Source organism: Haemorhous mexicanus, chromosome 8 (genome assembly GCF_027477595.1).
Source record: "Haemorhous mexicanus isolate bHaeMex1 chromosome 8, bHaeMex1.pri, whole genome shotgun sequence".
Classification (NCBI taxonomy): domain Eukaryota; kingdom Metazoa; phylum Chordata; class Aves; order Passeriformes; family Fringillidae; genus Haemorhous; species Haemorhous mexicanus.
The window spans coordinates 17098614-17118802 of NC_082348.1; the positions used below are offsets into that span (position 1 = coordinate 17098614).

The following is a 20189-nucleotide window of genomic DNA, read 5'->3' on the forward strand; positions in this document are numbered from 1 at the left end:
AAGATCTGTTAGGGTCCTTGACATCTATCTACACTTTGAGTTTTGTGGTGTTAGAAACCTTCATGCAGACAAATTTCACTGAGGCTATAGTTCTAGTTCAGCTAAAGCTGTGACAAAGGATACCACAGGCGTATTGCCTTTTCCTCCACTTCTACTTTTGTCAATGCCTAAACCTTATTATTCCTTTAAAAGTTTGGATTTTTTATCTGCTGGTGTTATCTAAGTTGGATTTCAATTTTATTTCGAAGGATTATGTTTGTTAGCACTGCTTAATTTGCTGGCTCTGGAAGCTGAAATGTTTGCTTTGTTGCAAAGAGCAAGCATTGTGTGAGCACCAGATAAAACAAATTTCCTTTGGCTGCTCTTTCAGTCTGACTCAATTATGACATGAAGGAACAAAACCTTTAAGGATCAAAAGGTAAATTATATTTTGTCTGTATTCAGTGTTTGGGATTGTCAGCAATGATGCTAATTATTGCCTTCTGTGCTGCAAATGATCTGCAAATCCTATGGGATGCAGAACACCATTTCATTTTACACAGACCGGTGAACAAACATCAGATGGTGACAACCTTCAGTTATTACTCAGTTGGGCAATATTCATGTTCATGAAATCCTATACTCTTTTCCCACCAGTTACTTCTGCTTATTCCTTATTCTCCTGCTATTTAAAAACAATTCTATTTAAAAAATAGGTTACTTCAAAAGCTATTAAAATGAATAATTCTACTCAAATGAAATGATTGATATTGTCCACTTATATTGTTTTCTTTTTACAGTTAGTAATCTGGGACTTGAGATTTCAGCTTGTTCAAGACTGAAGGAATCCTTGCTCCTCAAACATAATCTTAGAAAATTCGAAGAGTCGGCACACACTTTTCTGTTTAAATTTCCAACGGAAATAGTTGTATAAATCTTAGATCCTATTCTTAGTAATATAAGTGACACTAATCTTTTTCAGTTAAATGATACTCTGAAAATGTTGTGAGAACACGAGGGTTAATAACCACTCTTCTTTGAACTCGAAGAAAGAAGTGATTAAGTCATCCAAAAGAATATGTGCTAGCTTCAAGCAGCCACCAAGCACTGGGCTGAGCACTCTGCTGAGGTAGAGGCTGTTCATCAATTTTTTGTATTTTAACTAAGACTTGCACTTAACTAATGGTGCTGGCTATTTTTTTATGCATTAAACACATTAGCTGACAGCAAGTTGAAGCATTGCTTAGTCTCTTAAGCAGTCTTAATATTTTTAGTCCCCCACCTGATGAGTTGACAAGGTTTTCTTAGTATTTGAGAACAGTGAGTATATGTGCCAAGTGAACTGCTATTTATAAAATTTATATCACTGTTCCTCTGGATTTTCAGACAATGAAGAAAATGGATTAGGCAACAAGGACAATAAAGCTTACTTCACATATTTCTTTCTGGTGCTTGAAAATTCCAGACACCCTGCTTCATTTCAGAGCAATGCATAATGTAAATTGGACTAATTCCCCTGAAATCTGACTGAAAATCTAATTTTAGTTACATTTATTCCTAAATTGTTTTAAACTGAGTTAGGCAAAACTGGAGTTTAAAAATCCAAACAATTGGACAAAATGAGGGAATAACAGTATAAAAGTTATCATACAAGAAATGCATCCAAATTTTTGGTGATAGTTTCTTAGATGCACAACACAGGAGAGGCTGAACTGATAGCTGTGTGTTTCATATTCATAATGTTATATAAAACTTAATATTTCTGCATTGCTTACTCCCATGCAATGAGAAGTGAAAACAAACACTCATATAACTATTTTGTTTTTTGTATCTCGAGAAAGATGTGACTTCATTTCTCAAATAAAAAAATTGCAGTTGCACACACAAAAAAAGACAAAACACATTTAGTTTTATGTTGGCAGTTTCAGTAAAGACTCACTGAATATGAGATTAATTTCTCCTTTTTCTTATGGTGTAACATGCTTGCAAAGCTTGAGTACTGACCTTGGCCAATTTTAGCCATCTTGGCTAGATGGAAGACTTCAGTCTACTTAGAAATTCACTCAGAAGACCTTTAATATTTCAACTTATTTAAAATAGATATAATCAAATTCACTGTTAGTAAAAAAAAATATCTCTTCTGGACAGTAAAACTTATACTTTGGATATTAAAAGAGGTAGCTTAGGGAATAAAACATTTTTTAAAGTAAGAAATGTGATTAGGACACGATGGAAGTATTGCAGTGCTGAAAGATCTTTGAACCTTGGAACTTGACATGATGAAAAAGCCAAGCTCCCTTGCATCTTAATAAAAAGAAGATTATAATGCTAAACAAAAAAAGTCATACCAGCTGCAATTGGTTTCTCTTAAGAAATATTAGGAGTATTCAAACTTGATTAAATACCACCTCACTCTGGCTTTCCTGGGGAAAGCAAGAATGTATTTATAACTGGCTTAGAAGCAGTATTAGGCAATAAGATTTAATTTATTTAAAATGAGAACATTTCAAGGCTAAATAAACTTTACTGTATTTGCCTTGGAATAAAGAACTCTGGTATAATATCAAACTTTTCTGTGTTCTTGTGTATATCATTCACTGTTGAAGAAGCACTGCTGCAAGTTGGAAGACTTCATTCAAACTCATTTTTGATTCTGTGAATCTTGCTTGAAGTGTTTCATAAAGACAGGGCTGGTAAGCACCTTCTACACTTTTTACGTTCATGCACTCACTTCCTAAAATCAGAAGTTCAAGGTGGCATTTTTTATAGAAGGGCTGCAATCAGATACACAGAAAAATATGGAGTGAGATCAAAGTAATTGTCATAAATTAACACAGTTTTAGATTTTTCTTTCTGAACAGTTTGGTAGCTTTCAGTTCCTCAAAGATGCCAGTAGTTAACTGAAATTGAAAGAAAATATATTAAAGAATAATGAAAATTTATTATTGGCTGCTGTTATGTTAAGCAAGAGGAGAAAGGAAGTGTAGGTACCAGAGGTGTACCAGGGGGACTATCAGGTGACAGTTAATTAAAAAAAAGATTCAGTAAGCTTTATCATTTTACACTGGGTTACACTGTTCTTGGTGTATTCTTATTTGGGGCAGTTCTATCATCTTTTCCCTCCAGGAAACCTGCCTGGTACCAGGTATAATTTCTGACCTGTGTTGTGTTTCAAAGATCCTGTTTTGCATAGTGCTTTTTGATGAAGTTTCAAAGAGTCAAACTGGGCTGATGTGCTTTGCAGTACGTTGGCCATATGCTTCACTGGCTAACTGGATCATGTAAGGGACTCTTGTGTTAAGCTCTGCAGCATCACATGCAGAAACAGTATTTGACCCTTCTTCCCTGTACAGGCTCATTTATAAAATAGAATATGTAGGCAAAATGTTATCCACAATGTTGGATGACCTGGGAATTTTAGTCTGTTGTCTGTCACTGAGCTTCTCCGTGATCTTAGGCAAGCTGTTGTTTAATCTCTCTAATTTCTGTCAAGTAAAGAAAATAATATTTACATCTAGAAGTATCCTAAAGGATAACAAGCAGAAAACTTTCATAAAAGCTGCTTTGTAACAGCAATGACCTCCCATAATTCTTCTCTAAATTTAGTTCATTATTTTTATTTTTTGAAATTAATTCACACAAATATTTGTCCTCTTCTCCTGTACCAAAAGAAGTGTGACTAGAAGGTCAAGAAAGGTAATTTTCCCCCTCTATTCCACTCTCATCAACCCCATCTGGAGTGCTTCATCCAGCTGTGGGGCTCCCTGCAGGAGATGGGCATGGTCCTGTTGGAACAAGTCCAGAGGAGGCCATGAAGATGAGGAGGGGACTGGAGCACCTCTCTTACGAAGACAGACTGAGTTAGGGTTGTTCAGCCTGGAGAACAAAAGGTCGTAAGAGAACTTATAGCACCTTCCCATATCTAAAGAGGGCCTACAAGGAAGTCAGAGAGAATCTTTTTGCAAGAGGATAAGGAGACATGGTTTTTAAGTGACTGGAGACAGGTTTAGATTACATGGTAGGAAGTATTCTTTACTGTGAGGGTGGTGAGTCATTGGAACAGGCTGCTCAGAGAAGTTGTGATTGTCTCATCCCTGTGAGTATTCAAGGCCAGGCTGAATGGGGCCTGAGCAACCTGGAGTAGTGAAAGGTAGCACTGCCCATGGCAGGGAGATTGGAATGAGATAATCTTTAAGGTTTCTTCCAACCGACACCATTCTATCACTCTATGATTCATTCTACTATTCAAACTGTAGTTTCAGGACAGTCTGAGAGACCCATACTGCTATCACATGTATATTCATAAATTTTGTTCTGAGGCATTTTCATTCTAAATTTATTAAAGCATGCAAATGAACACAGTAAAAACCAAAGACCTAGAAACAAAGAAGCATAATAGCATATGAATAAATCATAGCAGAAATAATAAATTATTAATGCCACCATGAATTGTTAAATAAATATTTCTGTCAAACCATTGCATGGATTAACAGTATGGTTTTCTGGTTAGTCTAGCACTTGATGAGAGCAAGTCTAAGACAGGGTTGCTACATGCTGCACCCAGGCTCTTTAAGTGACTGCAGAGCTAAGTAAAGCACATGAACATGGAAAAGAACCAGGAACCATTCCCAACGCATTCAAGAGGCACTGAACTCATCCCATGAACACACTGCAATTGCATGGACCAAATGCAAAATGCAAGGTTTTCAGAAAATATTGGAATTTTTCACCTCTGCTAAGAAATCACGATACATTTTGTGCCTTGCATTTCCAAACAAACAGAAGATAGGTGACTAATGTACACTCACAGAAAGAATATGTAACATACTCACAATCTAGGTAACACCTTTAATCTCAGACAGAAGTACTGCACATCCAGAAAATTTGAACAAAGAGCAACGTTTACAGGCGACAAAATATGAAAAGAGGTATAAGAGCTTGAGTGAAACTGAACAGTTTTAAGGCAGATGGACACAGATATCTGTGTGAAAAGTAGATGTGGAAGTTTGATGGTTGCAAACATTAATAAGATAGATGGTACTTTGCTATGTCTTATGACCAAGTGTGCCTCATATGAAGTGTATGTATATTTAAATGGTGTAGTTATATTCAGGACTAAATGCTGTTTTGTCACTGCTGCTTTTGCAACAGATGAAATAAAGTAAATCTTGTACTGACAAGGTTAGCTACTGCATAGCACCTTTCATGTTAAGAGAATTTCATAAACATTTAATAAAGTTCAAACTATAAATATAGTCCCAAATTACTTTGGGAACTTTAAAATAAACATTTATCTCATCCATAAAACATCTTGTGTAAAACTATGGACGATGTTACCTCTTCAAATACAATGTTGAAATATTTATTTCTAGGAAATACTATATGACATGAAAAAATATTATTTTGCCAATGTGTTGCTACACTCACTCCAGCAGTAGTTCAGTGGTAGGCACACAGCCCTGAGAACTGAGTGGATGATCACTTCTGCATCCTTAAGCCAGGAAGGATGTAGCAAATCTAGAAACACATCAGCTCCTCATCTGCTGAGAGACTTGAATATCTATTATGAATAGTGATTTAAGGAACTCATTGTATAAACCATATTCAACATCAAAATATGAAATTACATGGAAAGGTAAAGAAGAAACTGAACCATGATGATTGTATTGTAAACATTATCATGGCTAGTGGAACAAAAGGAAAGAATTTGGAACACCGTCTCTTTAGATCTAACACTACAATGTCTTCCTTTTTAAAGGCAGCTTTGAACCAATTTTCAGATCTTTATCAACAAGACTAATAACATTATTGAACAGGAAAACTTGGAAAGGAAAAGAAATGAGAAACATGAATCAGACTTGTAAGCAAAGGCCATATTCTTGTAATTGACTTTTTTTGTCTTGACCTTAAATCTGAATGATAGAGCACTCAAAATGAGGCAGTATTGCTTCAGCTTTAAAATTATTTTAACAGATTGTATGGAAATTTCATCTCTTGAAGTAACCTCTCCTGTCTCTCTTTTCTCCTGTGTATTAGTTCTATTGAAGCTGCCAAGCTATAACTAGCAAGTACATCTCTTTACTTTTCCTCTCTATTCATACCATCACCATGAGGCATCTACAGACCGGACCTCCTAAGGAGATTTCTGAACCTAAAACCAACTAAAAATAAATATTACACGAGTCATAATGAACAAATGGAATTTAAATTAATATTGGCTTTCTGATAGTAGGCATTACCTAATTCCCCAAAAGACTGTAATGGATTTTCATATTTCAGACATCTTGATGATTGTCTTACTTATGCAGACATGAACAATTAAGAAGATTACACCAGTACTGAAGGTAAGCTGAAGTGCTCTTGATTTGGTGCAAACACAACATTACATTAGGCTTTCATGTACCAGCTTTACAAGGTGTTTTTACATGTAAAAGATTTTTTTATATGTCTTTCAAATGACAGCTACCAAAGAACACCTCCTGAAATACTAATGGTGGGGAATGTTAATAACACTTGTCTTCTTGTCTTACTCCCTTTGTCTTTATCAAAGGTTTTAAAATCATGTAAAGTGACTGTTTGTATATAATGCCGAATGCAAAAACACTCTCTGTGAGACAGTTTGTAGTAAAGTAATGAAGTCTTATACAGAAGGTTTTCCTTTTTTTTTTCCTCCTACATCCTCATTCACCAAATGTAATTTTAGGTAGATATTGAAACAGAACTTCTGCTAGTAGTGGTAGAACCTGAAAATTCAAAGATTATCTGAGTGTATTTTAATTTTTTTTGTTCCAGATATCAAACTGTGACTACAGAAGCTGGTTTGAGAGAAATAGGACTTCCTTCAAGTGCTAAATGCCTCACTGAGGCCATGAAGGGCTGAACTTTTATGAAGGTATCAAATAATTACATATCTTATTCAGCTAAACATATTTGCATAAACAGCAACCCAAAATCTTCAAATGGTTAAAGAAAGTTATGCAAGTCCCATGATCAAAACAGTAGAACAGCCTTTTTCTCATGTTTGTTAAGTAAAATTGTTTAGGTTTCAGGGAAAGAATACTTATTGTATATTACCATAAACAAGACTCTTTCAGCAAAATTGAGTACATGTAATATCTCTAACCTATAATTTATTTTTATTAAGATAGATATTAGAAGAGAGGAGGCATTTTTATAGTTAATTTTCCATGAAAATTTTAAGAAATGGTATGGTAATCTTTAACCTCAGGAGCCTCTTGCTGCCAGTCAGTATATAATTACTTCGACATTGGTGGGTAATGCATTGTCAGAACAACACTTAGAAGCACAAATATTTACTAAGAACACTTTACTGCTCTTTAAAGCTGAAATTAGGGATATATAGATTATTAAAGAAGATATTTACAAAGAAAATATTGACTTCTTTCAGCAAAAGCTGATGACAGAATATGTATTAAAAGTTGTGTAACACTTATTTAAAATTCACTATGAGATAATATTTCAGAAGACAGCAAATGCTATCCTTCATCATTCTAGTGAGTATGTGAGTTATTCCTTGCTCTTTTGGCAACACAAAACTGCTGACAAGCATTTATATGTCTGAAAACAAAATATCAAGGGTCAAATTTCTTACAAGGGCTTAAATTCTTGTGTGGTTTTTAGTAATCGAGAATATATTTTCTATCATCTGTTCATAGTGTGACAATAAGAGAAGCAGATTTTGTGCTTGTTTATGTTTTCTCATCCTTACAATATTTATGAAAAAATCATTTTTCATTATTATACATTTTGATTGGTTTGCTGGCTTTCAAATACTTTGATTGGATAAAGAAAAGCATAAAAGCTATAAGAATTTCTGAAGTGCATGGAGAGATAATGAAGTAGCTCCATTCATAGTTTGGTTCTATGATTACAGTACTTACTGACATAACTGTCAGGAGTACAGGAGAAAGAAAGAAAAGATCCTTATGCATATCTTCATATTTAAGTTTAACTTTCAGTTTCATGGTAAATATTTTTTCCATAATATGCAAAAAAAGCAAACTTTAGTTTCTAGAAAATCTGCGTTTTGTAATTAGATCCCATAGTGTTTAAAAATGTAGGAACTGCAATTGAAACTGTTCTGGTAGGGAGAAAAGCTTACTTTAAAAATTACCATCTTCCCTGTGGCTCTCCTTGTTTGTGCTAATGAGCACATCCCAGCCTTGTTCACTTATAGGAGATATTTAGTCTTAGCATTCTGCCCAGGTTGCCCAAGTACTGCTCTCAACACCACTTTTGGGAAAGTTAAGTGCATTACCCAAACTTCTATATAAAATGTGGCCATCAATATTTTAACCAAAAAGCCATTTGGCAAAGGTAGATGGAACAGATTGCATACATAGGTGCAGACAATCTGATGATACAAATTGCATTTCATTGGTAAAATCAACCCATAAAAGCATGATCCAGATTTTTCGGACCACCCATTCAATTAATGCTGGTTAGGCATAGAAAAAGGGAAAAAGGGTGGATTTGTGACCATGGAGAAGTGAGCAGACAAACTTGCCTTTGCTCAGCCAGTAGCTGGATCTTACATTAGACACTTCTATTGTTTCACTATGCAAAAATTTATTTGAGTTTTGGGGAATTGTGGCAAGACATGGTATGATCTTCATGATGATTCTTCACTAAATACTCTGGTATTTCAACAGAAACAACAACAAGACAAAAATAGCACAGAATCAGTGAGACAAAAGTAAGTCCTCAAGAAGCTCTACCTTGCCTGTGCTATGCTAAATGAAGCTCATGTTTTGGAGAAAACAAGAAATTTTATTTATGGATTTAACCAGTGTCCTGATTCCGGCCACGAGAGAGTTAATTTTTCCTCTTAGTAGCTGACACACTGCTCTGTTTTGGATTTAGCGTGGGAATAATGCTGACAAACAGACTGATGCCTTAGTTGCTAAGTGATGTCTACCTTAAGTCATGGACTTTTCAGTTTCCCAGGCTCTCTCAGTGAGCAGGTGCACAAAAAGCTGGGAGGAAGCATGGCCAGGACAGCTGGCCTGATCAGGCCAAATGCATAGTCCATAGTATAACATGTCATGGCCAGACCACAAACTGAAGGAGGTTATCAGGAAGACAGATTTATCATGGCTTGGGAATGGGTTTGGCATCAGTCAGCAGGCTGAGAGCAATTGTATTGTACCACTTGTTTTTCTTGGGTCTTCTTTTCCTGTGTCTCCGTCTCTTCCATTTGGTCTTCCTCCCTCCTTTTGTTTACAATTGCTATTAGTACTAGTATCACTCCTGACTTTCCCCTCCATCCCACTGAGGGTGCAGGAAGGACCTGAGAAGCTGCTGTATGATACTTCATCACCAGCTAGGGTTAAACTGTGACAACCAGGGAAATATGGGACTCTTTTTGGTGCTACTGCAGGCACTGAAAGCTCAATCCAGTGGAAAAAATGCCCAGAATAGAAGCCTGTAAGCCTTAACTCTCATTGTTTTCTAGATATATTGACTAATTTATCACACTATGCAAACTGCAGTTTCCTTTCCTTACTGGATAATGTGGGTGTAAAGAAGTGAGAAAACAGGCAGCACAATATATGTGCAAATAACTATCCTAGACAAAACTTATTTTTCAAGCTTTTTTTGAAAACCTGTAAAGAGGTTAGAGTCTGCATCCTATCCTAAAAAATTTGTCAAAATAAATTAGCTGGCCTCTAACAAGTTCTACAGAATAGCTATGAGCCATGATTTTAGGCTCTGACTTTTTTCTCAATTCCAAATCCAGCAACTAACAGCATCAGAGACTAAGATGCAGCAAAAGGTGTTATTCTCTGATAGTCTTCCATTTGTAACCCATCTACAAACCCAGTGAAACTAAACTTCCTTGAACAGAACAGATTGGTACAAATGTGAGCCCATATAATTCAGAAGTTATTTCGCTCCAAAAGAAAGGTTTCTTCATAATTGATAGAATTAATTTAGAAAGTAGAACATATTCAAAGATGAATAGTTAGAATAGAAAAAAATTGCAAAGCTGTGAAATGAGGAACTTTTCTTCCCATTTAATAAACGTTTCTCATTTATTAGTAGTAACATACTCCACAGTCTGTCTGAAGCTGAACGCACCATTTCACGCCAGATATTTCAAGATATTGAGTAGTTACTGTAATTTTCATATTTAAAAAGAAGCTACCTTAATGTAAAACTGGCAATTCTTTGAGTAAAAAAAGAAATTTTGATGCCTGTAATATACCTAAAGTATCTTAAGGACAATTTCACCATGTGCTACAATGCAAGATTTATTTAATTGTCATAGAGAACCAGACTTACCTAAGGTAAATAAAATATCAAGAAGAAACTCTGTGTTTTCTATGTATGAATATCAGGTAAATATTCATATAATTCTTTATTATACTTTATTTCAGATAGATTTTTATTTTATAGTATGTTTTTACACTTTAGATGGTGTTGGTGATTGAATTGTTATAATTTATGGCTTAAACATCTTCATGAAGAGCTTGTGCCTATTATAGCAAAACTATACTAGAAAAGTTGCAGAGAAGACCACCACACCCTGAGTAGGCCTTCTGACTGAGGCCCAGAACAACTTCTTGATGAATACAGTGACTCAGGTCTGTGCTGGGGAGAATACATTCACAGCTGGATCAACCTTAGCACCTTCAGGGTGGAGACCATAGCCTCAGGGCTATCACCTGCCAGGCTTGAACAGACCTTCAAACCAAAGGGTGGGGGGAGAGAGGTGTTGGGTGGGTGCTGAAAAAGTCTCTGGTCAGAGGTGGTGAACACCCATCCTCCACTGTGCAGAGCTCAGCTCTGGGGCAACTTCACCCTGGAAAAAGCTGCATCCACATGAAGGTCAGCAGAAGAGTGTCATGGCCCAACAAAGGCCTCCCCCAAAGGGATCCCCAGACCCCAAACCAGAGCACTGCAACATGATGCAACATATCCAAAGTGTTGCAAGGGACAGCATCAAACAGCATCAAACTGGCCCCTTAGGGGAGACACTTAGGGCGTTCCCACCTGGCCCAAGCATACATCAATCCACTGCATCCTGTACTTTTTGGTGCAGTGGTGAGGGGCACGGGGAAGGAGGACTCTCACCGCCAAGAAGACCAGATTGGGGGGACAACGAGACATGGTTGGGACCCTGGGAAGGGCGATACGTTTCCACCTAACCCCTGTCACTCTCTCCCTGTCCCCCCACTCTCCATGCACAACTCTTTCTCTCTTTCTGTCTTTCTATCTTCTCTCTCTCTCTCTCCCCCTTTGCCTCTTTTACTATTAAATGAAATATACCAGTTTTTTTGGTGCCAACATCTAACCTTGTTTGGTTTTAATCCTGTTCTTTGGTTATATTTCAAACCTCTCTGGGTCTGATCTGTGTTATTCACAGACGCTTCATTTCCCTCACTCTTCTGTGTTTAAACTGGTTCGTAACAGATGGCCTGAACAAGCCACTTTTAATAAATACTTCCTAGAGATTTTCGCTGTGCTACGCTTATTGATTTTATGTTCAGTAACACCAACACCATCCATAAATATAATTTAAGGACTGTTCCTCTTTTTCACTCCCTTCCTTCTTTTTTTTTTTTTTTTTTTTTGGAAAAGCATTAACTCTGAACTATTCTGGGTTTGCCCTTCTCTATTGATCCTGTTACCAGTTACAAGCTGAAAGAATTATCCAAGTTCTAACACATGACAGGGAATAGATGAGAAAAATGACCTTCTCATTCAGCTTATTAATTTTGAGGGCATTCAGAATTCATCCAACAACACACTACACTGACTGGGGTTAATGGTCTTTGCTTTTTCTTACTACTTCTACTGGTTTGAAAAAAATGCTAAACCTTATCCGACCCTAACTAGAAAATATTTTCCTCAGTTGCCACTACATCAAAAACAACTAATCCACATGCTTTTTTCCTCCCCCCTGCCCAAGACAAAAGAATAATGACCTCATTGCTATTTCTTGCTAATATGCTTAAGGACCTCATTTATAATTAGTGTTAGAACGTAACTGCTTTATAATAATCAACATACTACCTGCAAGCTGAAGGAACTTTCTTTTTGAAATTCAGTTTATTCATCAATTTCTTTCATTAGTGGTGTGTGGGAGAGTACAAATTTCCTTGAAAAAACTAATCATTATATTACCCACAAAATTTTCAGTTTGTATACTAGCTAGTATGAAAAGAGAAAAGAATTTAAATTGTTAGCTGACCACACTTGCCTTTTGATCCTGAGGAAAATTACTCTTAAGAAATGTGACTATATAATTTCAGGTAAATGCTAAACATCGCCTGTCCAGGTTATGGCATTTTGTGACTAGATCCAACATTGGTCCTACAGTATGTACATGTGAGTTGCCTGGCACTAGAGCCGAGTTCAGAATCCAGACCATTTGAGGGTAAGGGCACTTAGAGAGGGAGGGAGTCCTGAGTCTGAGTCCATGGTGCCCAGGGTTATTTTTGTGGCTTTTTTAACAGATGGTCATTTATGTAAGATAAGTAACAGTCAAATTACTCTGGAACTACAATCCAGGACTGCCTCTTTCTAAGAGGTTATCCTGAATGTTAGTTACACCAGTGGTATTCTTGAAAAATAGCAGCTTTTTGTGACCCATGAGATCCACGGCATTCTGCCCTTCTCCCTTCCTCTTTCCCCACGTCAGCTGCTATTGCTGTCTATCTCTGGGAAATTATATACTTATGCTCTCCTAAAGATTGAAAGTGTCCTGAGTTAACATGGTAACTACTGGACCCTGATCTAACTTTGCAGTTGTGCTGTTTTGCATAGGAGGTTGGGTTAGATGGCCTCTAGAGGTCTCTTCCACACTACATTTTTGTACAGTTCTAAGGTTACCTGAAAGAGGGACTATGACTTCTTTCACTGCTTCTTTTAAGACAACTCTAACTGCATGTGTGAAAGCTATTGTTCCAGACTGTGCATGCCAAATGCATCAGAGGGTCTCACAGCTCTTTGGATCTTAGTGGGGCTTGACTTGCAATTCATGGTGAGACTGTTCTGGTGAGTGTCAAAACTGTAGGCTTCAGCAGAGTAACTTACCGAGTTCAGAAACTTCCAAGGTCAATCCACTATGAAGTGGGAGTTCGGGTGTTTATAGCTCTAGACCAGAGAAAGGAGGCTTGCCTAAATGCTGCCAGCACCTTGGTTTTTATAAGCTTTGCTTGCTTTGTAGAGTATTAGTTCTTACACTCAACTCCTTATTATGAGAAAAAATTACAATGCCATCTGAAAGTCTATTTTCCCCACTTAGCATTAGAAGAGGAATGTTGCTTTGACAAATGAGCTAATATTAACAAAGGTCATATGCTTTATTCCATGTTAGCATCATGGCAGTAAAAACAAAGAGATCACACAAAGCATTGATTACTCAAAACTGTAATTCATAGAAGATAGTGGATACTTTTTCTCAACTCAGTAAAATCAGGTAATCCCCTTTTCAGAAGAGCAGTTCTTGGGGGAAGGACATGGACTAATTAAGGATGCATCCAGGTTACATGCTGCAAAGCAGCTGGGCTTTCCGACTGCTCCATTTCTACCATATGTTGTGAAATCTTCTCAAAACACTGCAGCAGTTCAGATGCCTGAACCTATTCAGTTGTCACAAAAAGAAGAGGCTCTACCATTAGGAAGGAATATTTTATCTTTCACAATTGTTGTGAATCTCATTTTTATTCCTTAGTGCAACAGCAAATAATTTTTTGAAGATACTATATTTTCTTCTGAAACTAATCTAAAAAGTGGGCTTTATTTTCTGCTTCTACACACTTGGAATAGCTGTTTGGTCTGATGAAAATGATACTACTTTCCAGTTGTGGTGACACCTTGGCACAGGTTTAAATGGCCACAGTGGGACTGAGGTATTTTTACTGGTTTTAATCATGACTTCTTTGCTTTTCTTGGTTTTACAGAGTGTGTCACACCTTCCAAATTACACACATTTATACTATTTCTATAATTACATCTATAGTAATTACAAAGCCGAAGTTTATAATGACAATAAAAGATGAAATTTTATTGCACGAGGGTGCTAACTATTATTGTAAAGAAAGGGAATGACTCCTGTATAAGATGTGTCAATTCACAAAAAACAGGAAAAAGAAGCTTCTCATTTCAGAGTCAATTTAAACTTTCCATACATTAACTAGGAAATGTTGGCCCTGCTTACCCCTTAATTTCACTATTATATGTATCTCTTACTGTGTTGTTGGAAGGCATCAAAATTGTTCCCCATTTATTCAGAATTTTCTGTGTTATACAAAATGCAAAATGAACAGACTTGAAATGTTGTGTGTATTTGAGTTATTGCAGGATGTAAACAGCACAGTGTGTCAGCTGAATCAGACTGCTGAAAATGTACAGATCAATAATTTAGTTTATTTTTAGGTCTTATATTGCCCCTCTCTGTCCTAGATGCTGGTAGTCTTCTTTTATCCTGAAAACCTGAAGGTCGGTTTGAAGTCATGATCATATAATAGTTCTTTTTATATCAACAGCTTTATTGGCCTTAGGAGGATATTGTTACTTATTTCTTAATCTTTTGGGGAACGAAATAGAATCTGGCCAGATTACAAAAACATGCAGTGAAACTACAAGGTCTATCACTTCATACATGGTCCCCAGCCTCCCCCCCCAGCCCCCTCACCAGTAGCTCTATTTTTGGAAGATTTGTGGGTGTTCAGCATGTCTGCAAATCAGATCACAATATTCTGTGTAGCCTGTCAAGGTATATATTTATAATTTCATCAGCCATATGACCAGTTTGGGTATAAATATGTTTTCTAGAGAAGGAGTGATAATGTTCTGAAAACTATTATTACAAGAAGTTAAAAGATTACAGAGTTTCACTTTCCTGAAAGGAATTTATTGAGACAAATAATGAACAACAGATATATATTGGGCCCTTCGACCACATTCTGTATTCCTTCAGACTGATGAATTTCAAGGAGATAAATCTGAACACTAGTGATCAAAAGCAACAAAACAGTTTTTCTTAAACAACAAAATCAAGAGACCAGTCATTAACATTTATTTTTACTGGGATAATTATTTATAGACAGTATTAAGTTATGGGCATTCAGGAATCCTCTCTTTTCCTTAAAAATAAAGCACAGATACTGACTATTCTAGTCTTCGTGAGTCTGTTTATAATGGAGTTCACAACTTTGCAGCTGTACACGAGTGGAAACTGAATGTTAAGAAGCTTTAAAATAAATCCCCATTTAAACAAAAGATAAAATCAGTTCCTGTTGTGTCTTTGCACATTGAAATTTTAAGGCCAAAAGTCCCCTTTATAAATTCATAAAAAATGTTAAGGGACAGATGTCAGACTTTTGCCCTACTGCGTTCTTTAATAAAAGTCTACTTTTGTGCCTCTAGGAAGACTTGTCTCTTTCTAAACATCAGTGTCAGGACCCCAGCTGAACCTGTCAGTACAAAAGAGTGCAGAAATTTCTCTGTCCTCCTGAACAGATTGTAAAAAAAGGAATAATGGAAAAAAGTAAGTTGAGATTCTTCTAGAGGAGAGTGACATTACACCTCTGGAAATTATAAGGAAAAAAATTTTAAAAACCCAATTTTTTCTTAAGTGGAATAGAAATATAAATATGATTTAGTCACAAATATCTCCACTGGAAAACAACAATGCCACTTTATCAATCAGGGCTATGTGGCAGCTACACCTGGACTAATTCTCTGAGTAAAAGTCCATGTTAAGCAGAAGGCGTCCAGAAGATGTTATGCTTCTTGGCATTGCACAAGGAGTTATGATCAGTGAAGCCCCAGGTGAAAATCCATTCAAAGCAATCAGGGAATCTACTTATTCAGGACCATCACATGTGCAGCACTTTACCACAAGCTATGTCTTAAGGGAATTTTCATCTCTACATAACATCCTGAACCCTCCTGTTAAGCAGAAAAACAGCATTGGAAGGTTTCTTCCAGTAGAATGTATAACCTAGATTTTTCTCTTAAAGTACAAACTACTGTCCCACGGCATCTCCCCTTTCTTCTAAAAAATTTCTAAACTTTATTCAACTTTCTATTTCTAATTTATTCTACTAAAATCTTTCTACTAAAGTGTCTTACTCCTCTTTAAATGTTTTCTCAAAGTGCATCACTTCCTCTAAACACAGTGGCCAATGACTCTTTTATTTACTTTATTCCTTATTTTTCCTCTTCCCTCTGAAGGTGGCTATGTGCCATCCTTTCCTTTTTCATTCTCTTCAAGACCCAGATTACATCTCCAGCTTGTGGATATTAAAGAAGTTATACAGCTGTTGTCTTTGGAAAGAACTTGTTGCATCCTGTGATGCTGATACTTGATATATTACTGATACATGAGAGAGAATCCAGGCTGCATGATCCAACAGAAAAGCTCACTGATATATTTTACATTGCACCATGAGGAGCCACAGTAGTGGAACTGTCAGATTTTAACATTAGGATCCAATTTCTGAAAACTGAGGAAAGGGAGAAAGATAGAAAATAAGAACTACAAAGGGAGAGATGGATGGATGTATATTTGAATAGTACAATAGTGGCCTTTCATGTCATCAAGTCCTGCAATCCCAGAAAATATGACATGTTATGTACCCCTTCACTACATTCTCAGGGTCTTTCTAGCAACACTTGAATTCCTGCCCTAACTTCTTTCATTCTGTTTCAGAATGTCACAACTCTGATTAAGGGTGACCTTCAAACTTACCATGGCTGTTTTATACTCATTTGCTCTTTTACTGATATTGCCCCATAGATTAAATAGGTCCTATTTCCCTCTGTGTATTTTTGATGCTGTTTGACAGATTTCCTTATCAGAGACTGAGAGACTGTGCCAGCATGAGCATATTTTAACTACCTCATTTAACATTTCAACCATATTATATTCTCAACACTGTGCTCAAATCTTCATTTTTGCACTGTTCTGCAGATAGATTTCTAATGGGTCTATGGCCAAAGAAAAGATTTACAAATAGATTTATAGTCAGACATGAAGCAGAAGCTTCAAAGAGCTGAATCTCTTACACCATATATTAAAATCACTGGGAATAGAAACATAAACAGGACTAAAACTAGCCACTTAAATCTTCTAAATGTCAATTTCTAATCTAATAATTGGATCTCTAGTTAACTAGATCCTTGACCATTGTAATACTACAGAGCTACATATATTTATACCTCCTAGGAGTTTCTAGCTGTACCTAATACTAGCATTTAGGATGCAGCAGCAACTAAAAATATTGATAAGTGAATGTAATAACAGAAAAAGCAGCAGCTGCAGGGAACTATTTCCAATTATAATGAATGATATGGCATCAAAGTTTGCTATGCAAATTGTGCTCTGCACCGTGGTTGAGATTGTTTTAGAAAAGGACATAAACCAATGTCAAAATAAATTGGAAGGCTTTTGAGAAGTGCAAAGACTTTATGGAGCATTTCAAATTGAGTTTTGAATTTAGTAGGTATCAATTTTCATGGAAAGATTAGCTGATCCATGCCATTTCCACTGGACTTTTCATAAAATCTAAATTATTTGGAGAATAAACATAGATTAAAAAAAACTTCTGCCCTCCCTTCTGCCCTTAACAGCATCACTGGTACACAGAAGCTCAGCACCCTGGCACTAATTAGCCAGTCAGAATTCAAAAAAACCAAAAGCCAAAAACCACAAAACCCACAAAAACTAAGAAAAAAACCCCAAAAACCTACCTTGCCTCATACTTAAATAACTTATAAAAATTAGTCTTTTTTACATAACTTGACTTTTTGCTGTATTGTCTATGAAAAGATTTCTATATATAACTACTATGAATAATTTAAAACATATTAAAATGGATCCAGAAGAGTTTATATCTTTCAAAACTGACCAGAGAGAAAGGACAATGGTTGCAGATTCAAGCTAGCTATTAAAGACAAAAAATATGAAAGATAAAAATCCAATTACTTTTTAGGCACTAACTGATCTCAAAATAGAAATGACAGAACTTTTATCTTTATTTCTTTAAGAGGGTGTACAATATATCCCTTTTTATATCTGTCAAAGGGAATAGGAAAATGGACCCTTTCTGGCAAAGCACCAATGCAGAGAAGCTGCAGTCTGGTCAGCACTTGGGGACATGATTTAGTCGTGGACTTGTCCATGCTGGGTTAATGGTTGGATTTGCTGGTCTTAAATTCTATGATTCTAAGCCCAAATATACTCTTGGCAAGATCTTCCTATGGAATATCTATCTGCATTCTACTACAAAGCACTTCTTACCTCTTTCAGTCTGTCTGGGCATTTAAGGGAATACCCTCTGCCTACTAACCCTATAAAAGTTATTTGGGATGCTGTCATCTCTTGGTATTTTTTTCAGTATGTTCCACATTCCTAGCCTGTCCCAGTTACTCTTCATATAAGATTGTAACACAAATGTAATAATATTGAAATCAGCTGAAAAGTTCCATTGAGTTCAGAGGGCACTGCGTCTGTCTTAGAGTGCAGAAACAGCTATTTTAAATTGTTTTCAGTTTTGTTTCAATTATATGTCTTGTTCACAAGATATATTGTACATCCAGTCCAAAGGGATCTGCTTTTTATTTTGACATCCATATGGATGCACAGATGTGGAAAAAGACACCCATAAGAAAGAGCATTATGAAAAGACACTTGAACAGAAATTATGAAATATAATTAGAATACAGTGGCACAATCACCTACTATTTGTTATCATATTGTGCCTTACACTAATGAGGAATTCATAATGATGAGACAAAATTATGAAGAATGAAACTAACATTTATGAATGACAGGAATCACTGAAATTAATGGTCTTGTTTGGGACACATGGTGCATACTAGATTTCTTTTCCATTATAAAATAGGGAGCAGAAAAGTTTTGTTTGTTAGCAGTATCATCTAATGTTGTAGACTACCTCATAAGCAACTTAATTGAAGGTAAATTTCATAGTGTTTTAAAGCCTTCAAATTATCCTGGAGATAGCCAAGCTACTCATTAAAAGAGTAAGAATCTATTGAATACACTGAAAAAAAGAAGAAAATGAACTAAAATAATGTGTATTACCTTACCTGTGTAACCTTCTCTGTTACATTGTGCGTTCGGTCTTTCACCTTAGGTGCAATAATTGTTTTTTCTGAAGAAGGAGGAGATGAAGATTTTTTTTCACTTTTGATATCTGAAAAGTTCAGTGTGAGTTGAGGAATTTTGTTGATTGTACTGTATTTGTTGAGGTTCGAATCCGATGTGGATCCCAACAGACTTGACTTGATATGATTAAAAGGCCCTGAAAAATCAGAACACACATTTAGTATCTGGGAAATTAAGAGAAATAAATTATCATTAATGTTTAGGTGGGTTAAAAGGGTGATTAAAAACTATTTTTCTGTACACTAGTTGTTAATAATAAAAACTATTTCCATTTTAAAAATAACTCTTTTGCTAATAAGCTTGAAATCTAATATTGGCTATAAATATGACATTTCTTTTACACATAACCCTCAATATTTTTTATAAAGTTGATGGATTCCAAATTGCAAAATGCATCTATCCTTACTTGTTTTCATGTTTCTGGGAATGCTGCTGTGCTCTTATTATAGTACTGGCTGAATGTAAAGACTATATGCTCATTTGTTTATGAGAGCGGAAATAGGGCACATGATTATGTAAGAGTGCCTGGAATTAGAAAAGGCTCTATTATCACATCTCTACCTTGCTCATGCTCACATGATAGTTCAAAGAAACTGGAATATTGAGTAGAAATATGTTATCTTGAAATATATATATTCATATCTCAAAATATATATATAATATCTCAAAATATGTTTCTTCAATTGTCGTTGCTAAAAAATATTGGAAACTATAGGGATACTATATATATCTATATATCCTAGATAAGTATAAGTAGAATATCAACAGAGTATATATAACCTTCTTCTATTTTAGTGTATAATTTAAAATATATAGAATTTACATACTTCATGAGGTACGTATTCTTTATAATTATTTTTTTCATTATAGCCAAAGTTGTTTGAACAAAAAAACAATATAAATGATCAGAATACTTGTTTGGCACTGTCATCATAAGGTTCATTGGGAAGACAAAATATTTATTGCAAGGAAAAGTTGCTTTTGAGAACAATATTGGAAAAAGTATTATAAGGATGTTTTGACAGTGAGAACTAAATCCACTTAG

General features: G+C 35.8%; 1 protein-coding gene across 1 annotated transcript in view; it reads right to left on the reverse strand.

Moving 5' to 3' along the window:
- The window catches only part of KCNH7 (potassium voltage-gated channel subfamily H member 7), a 205794-nt gene that overhangs the window by 40731 nt on the left and 144874 nt on the right, over positions 1 to 20189 (reverse strand). The window contains exon 6 of the mRNA XM_059852329.1: positions 19066 to 19280. Coding sequence (XP_059708312.1) covers positions 19066 to 19280 — 215 coding nt within the window. The remainder of the gene's footprint in view (positions 1 to 19065; positions 19281 to 20189) is intronic.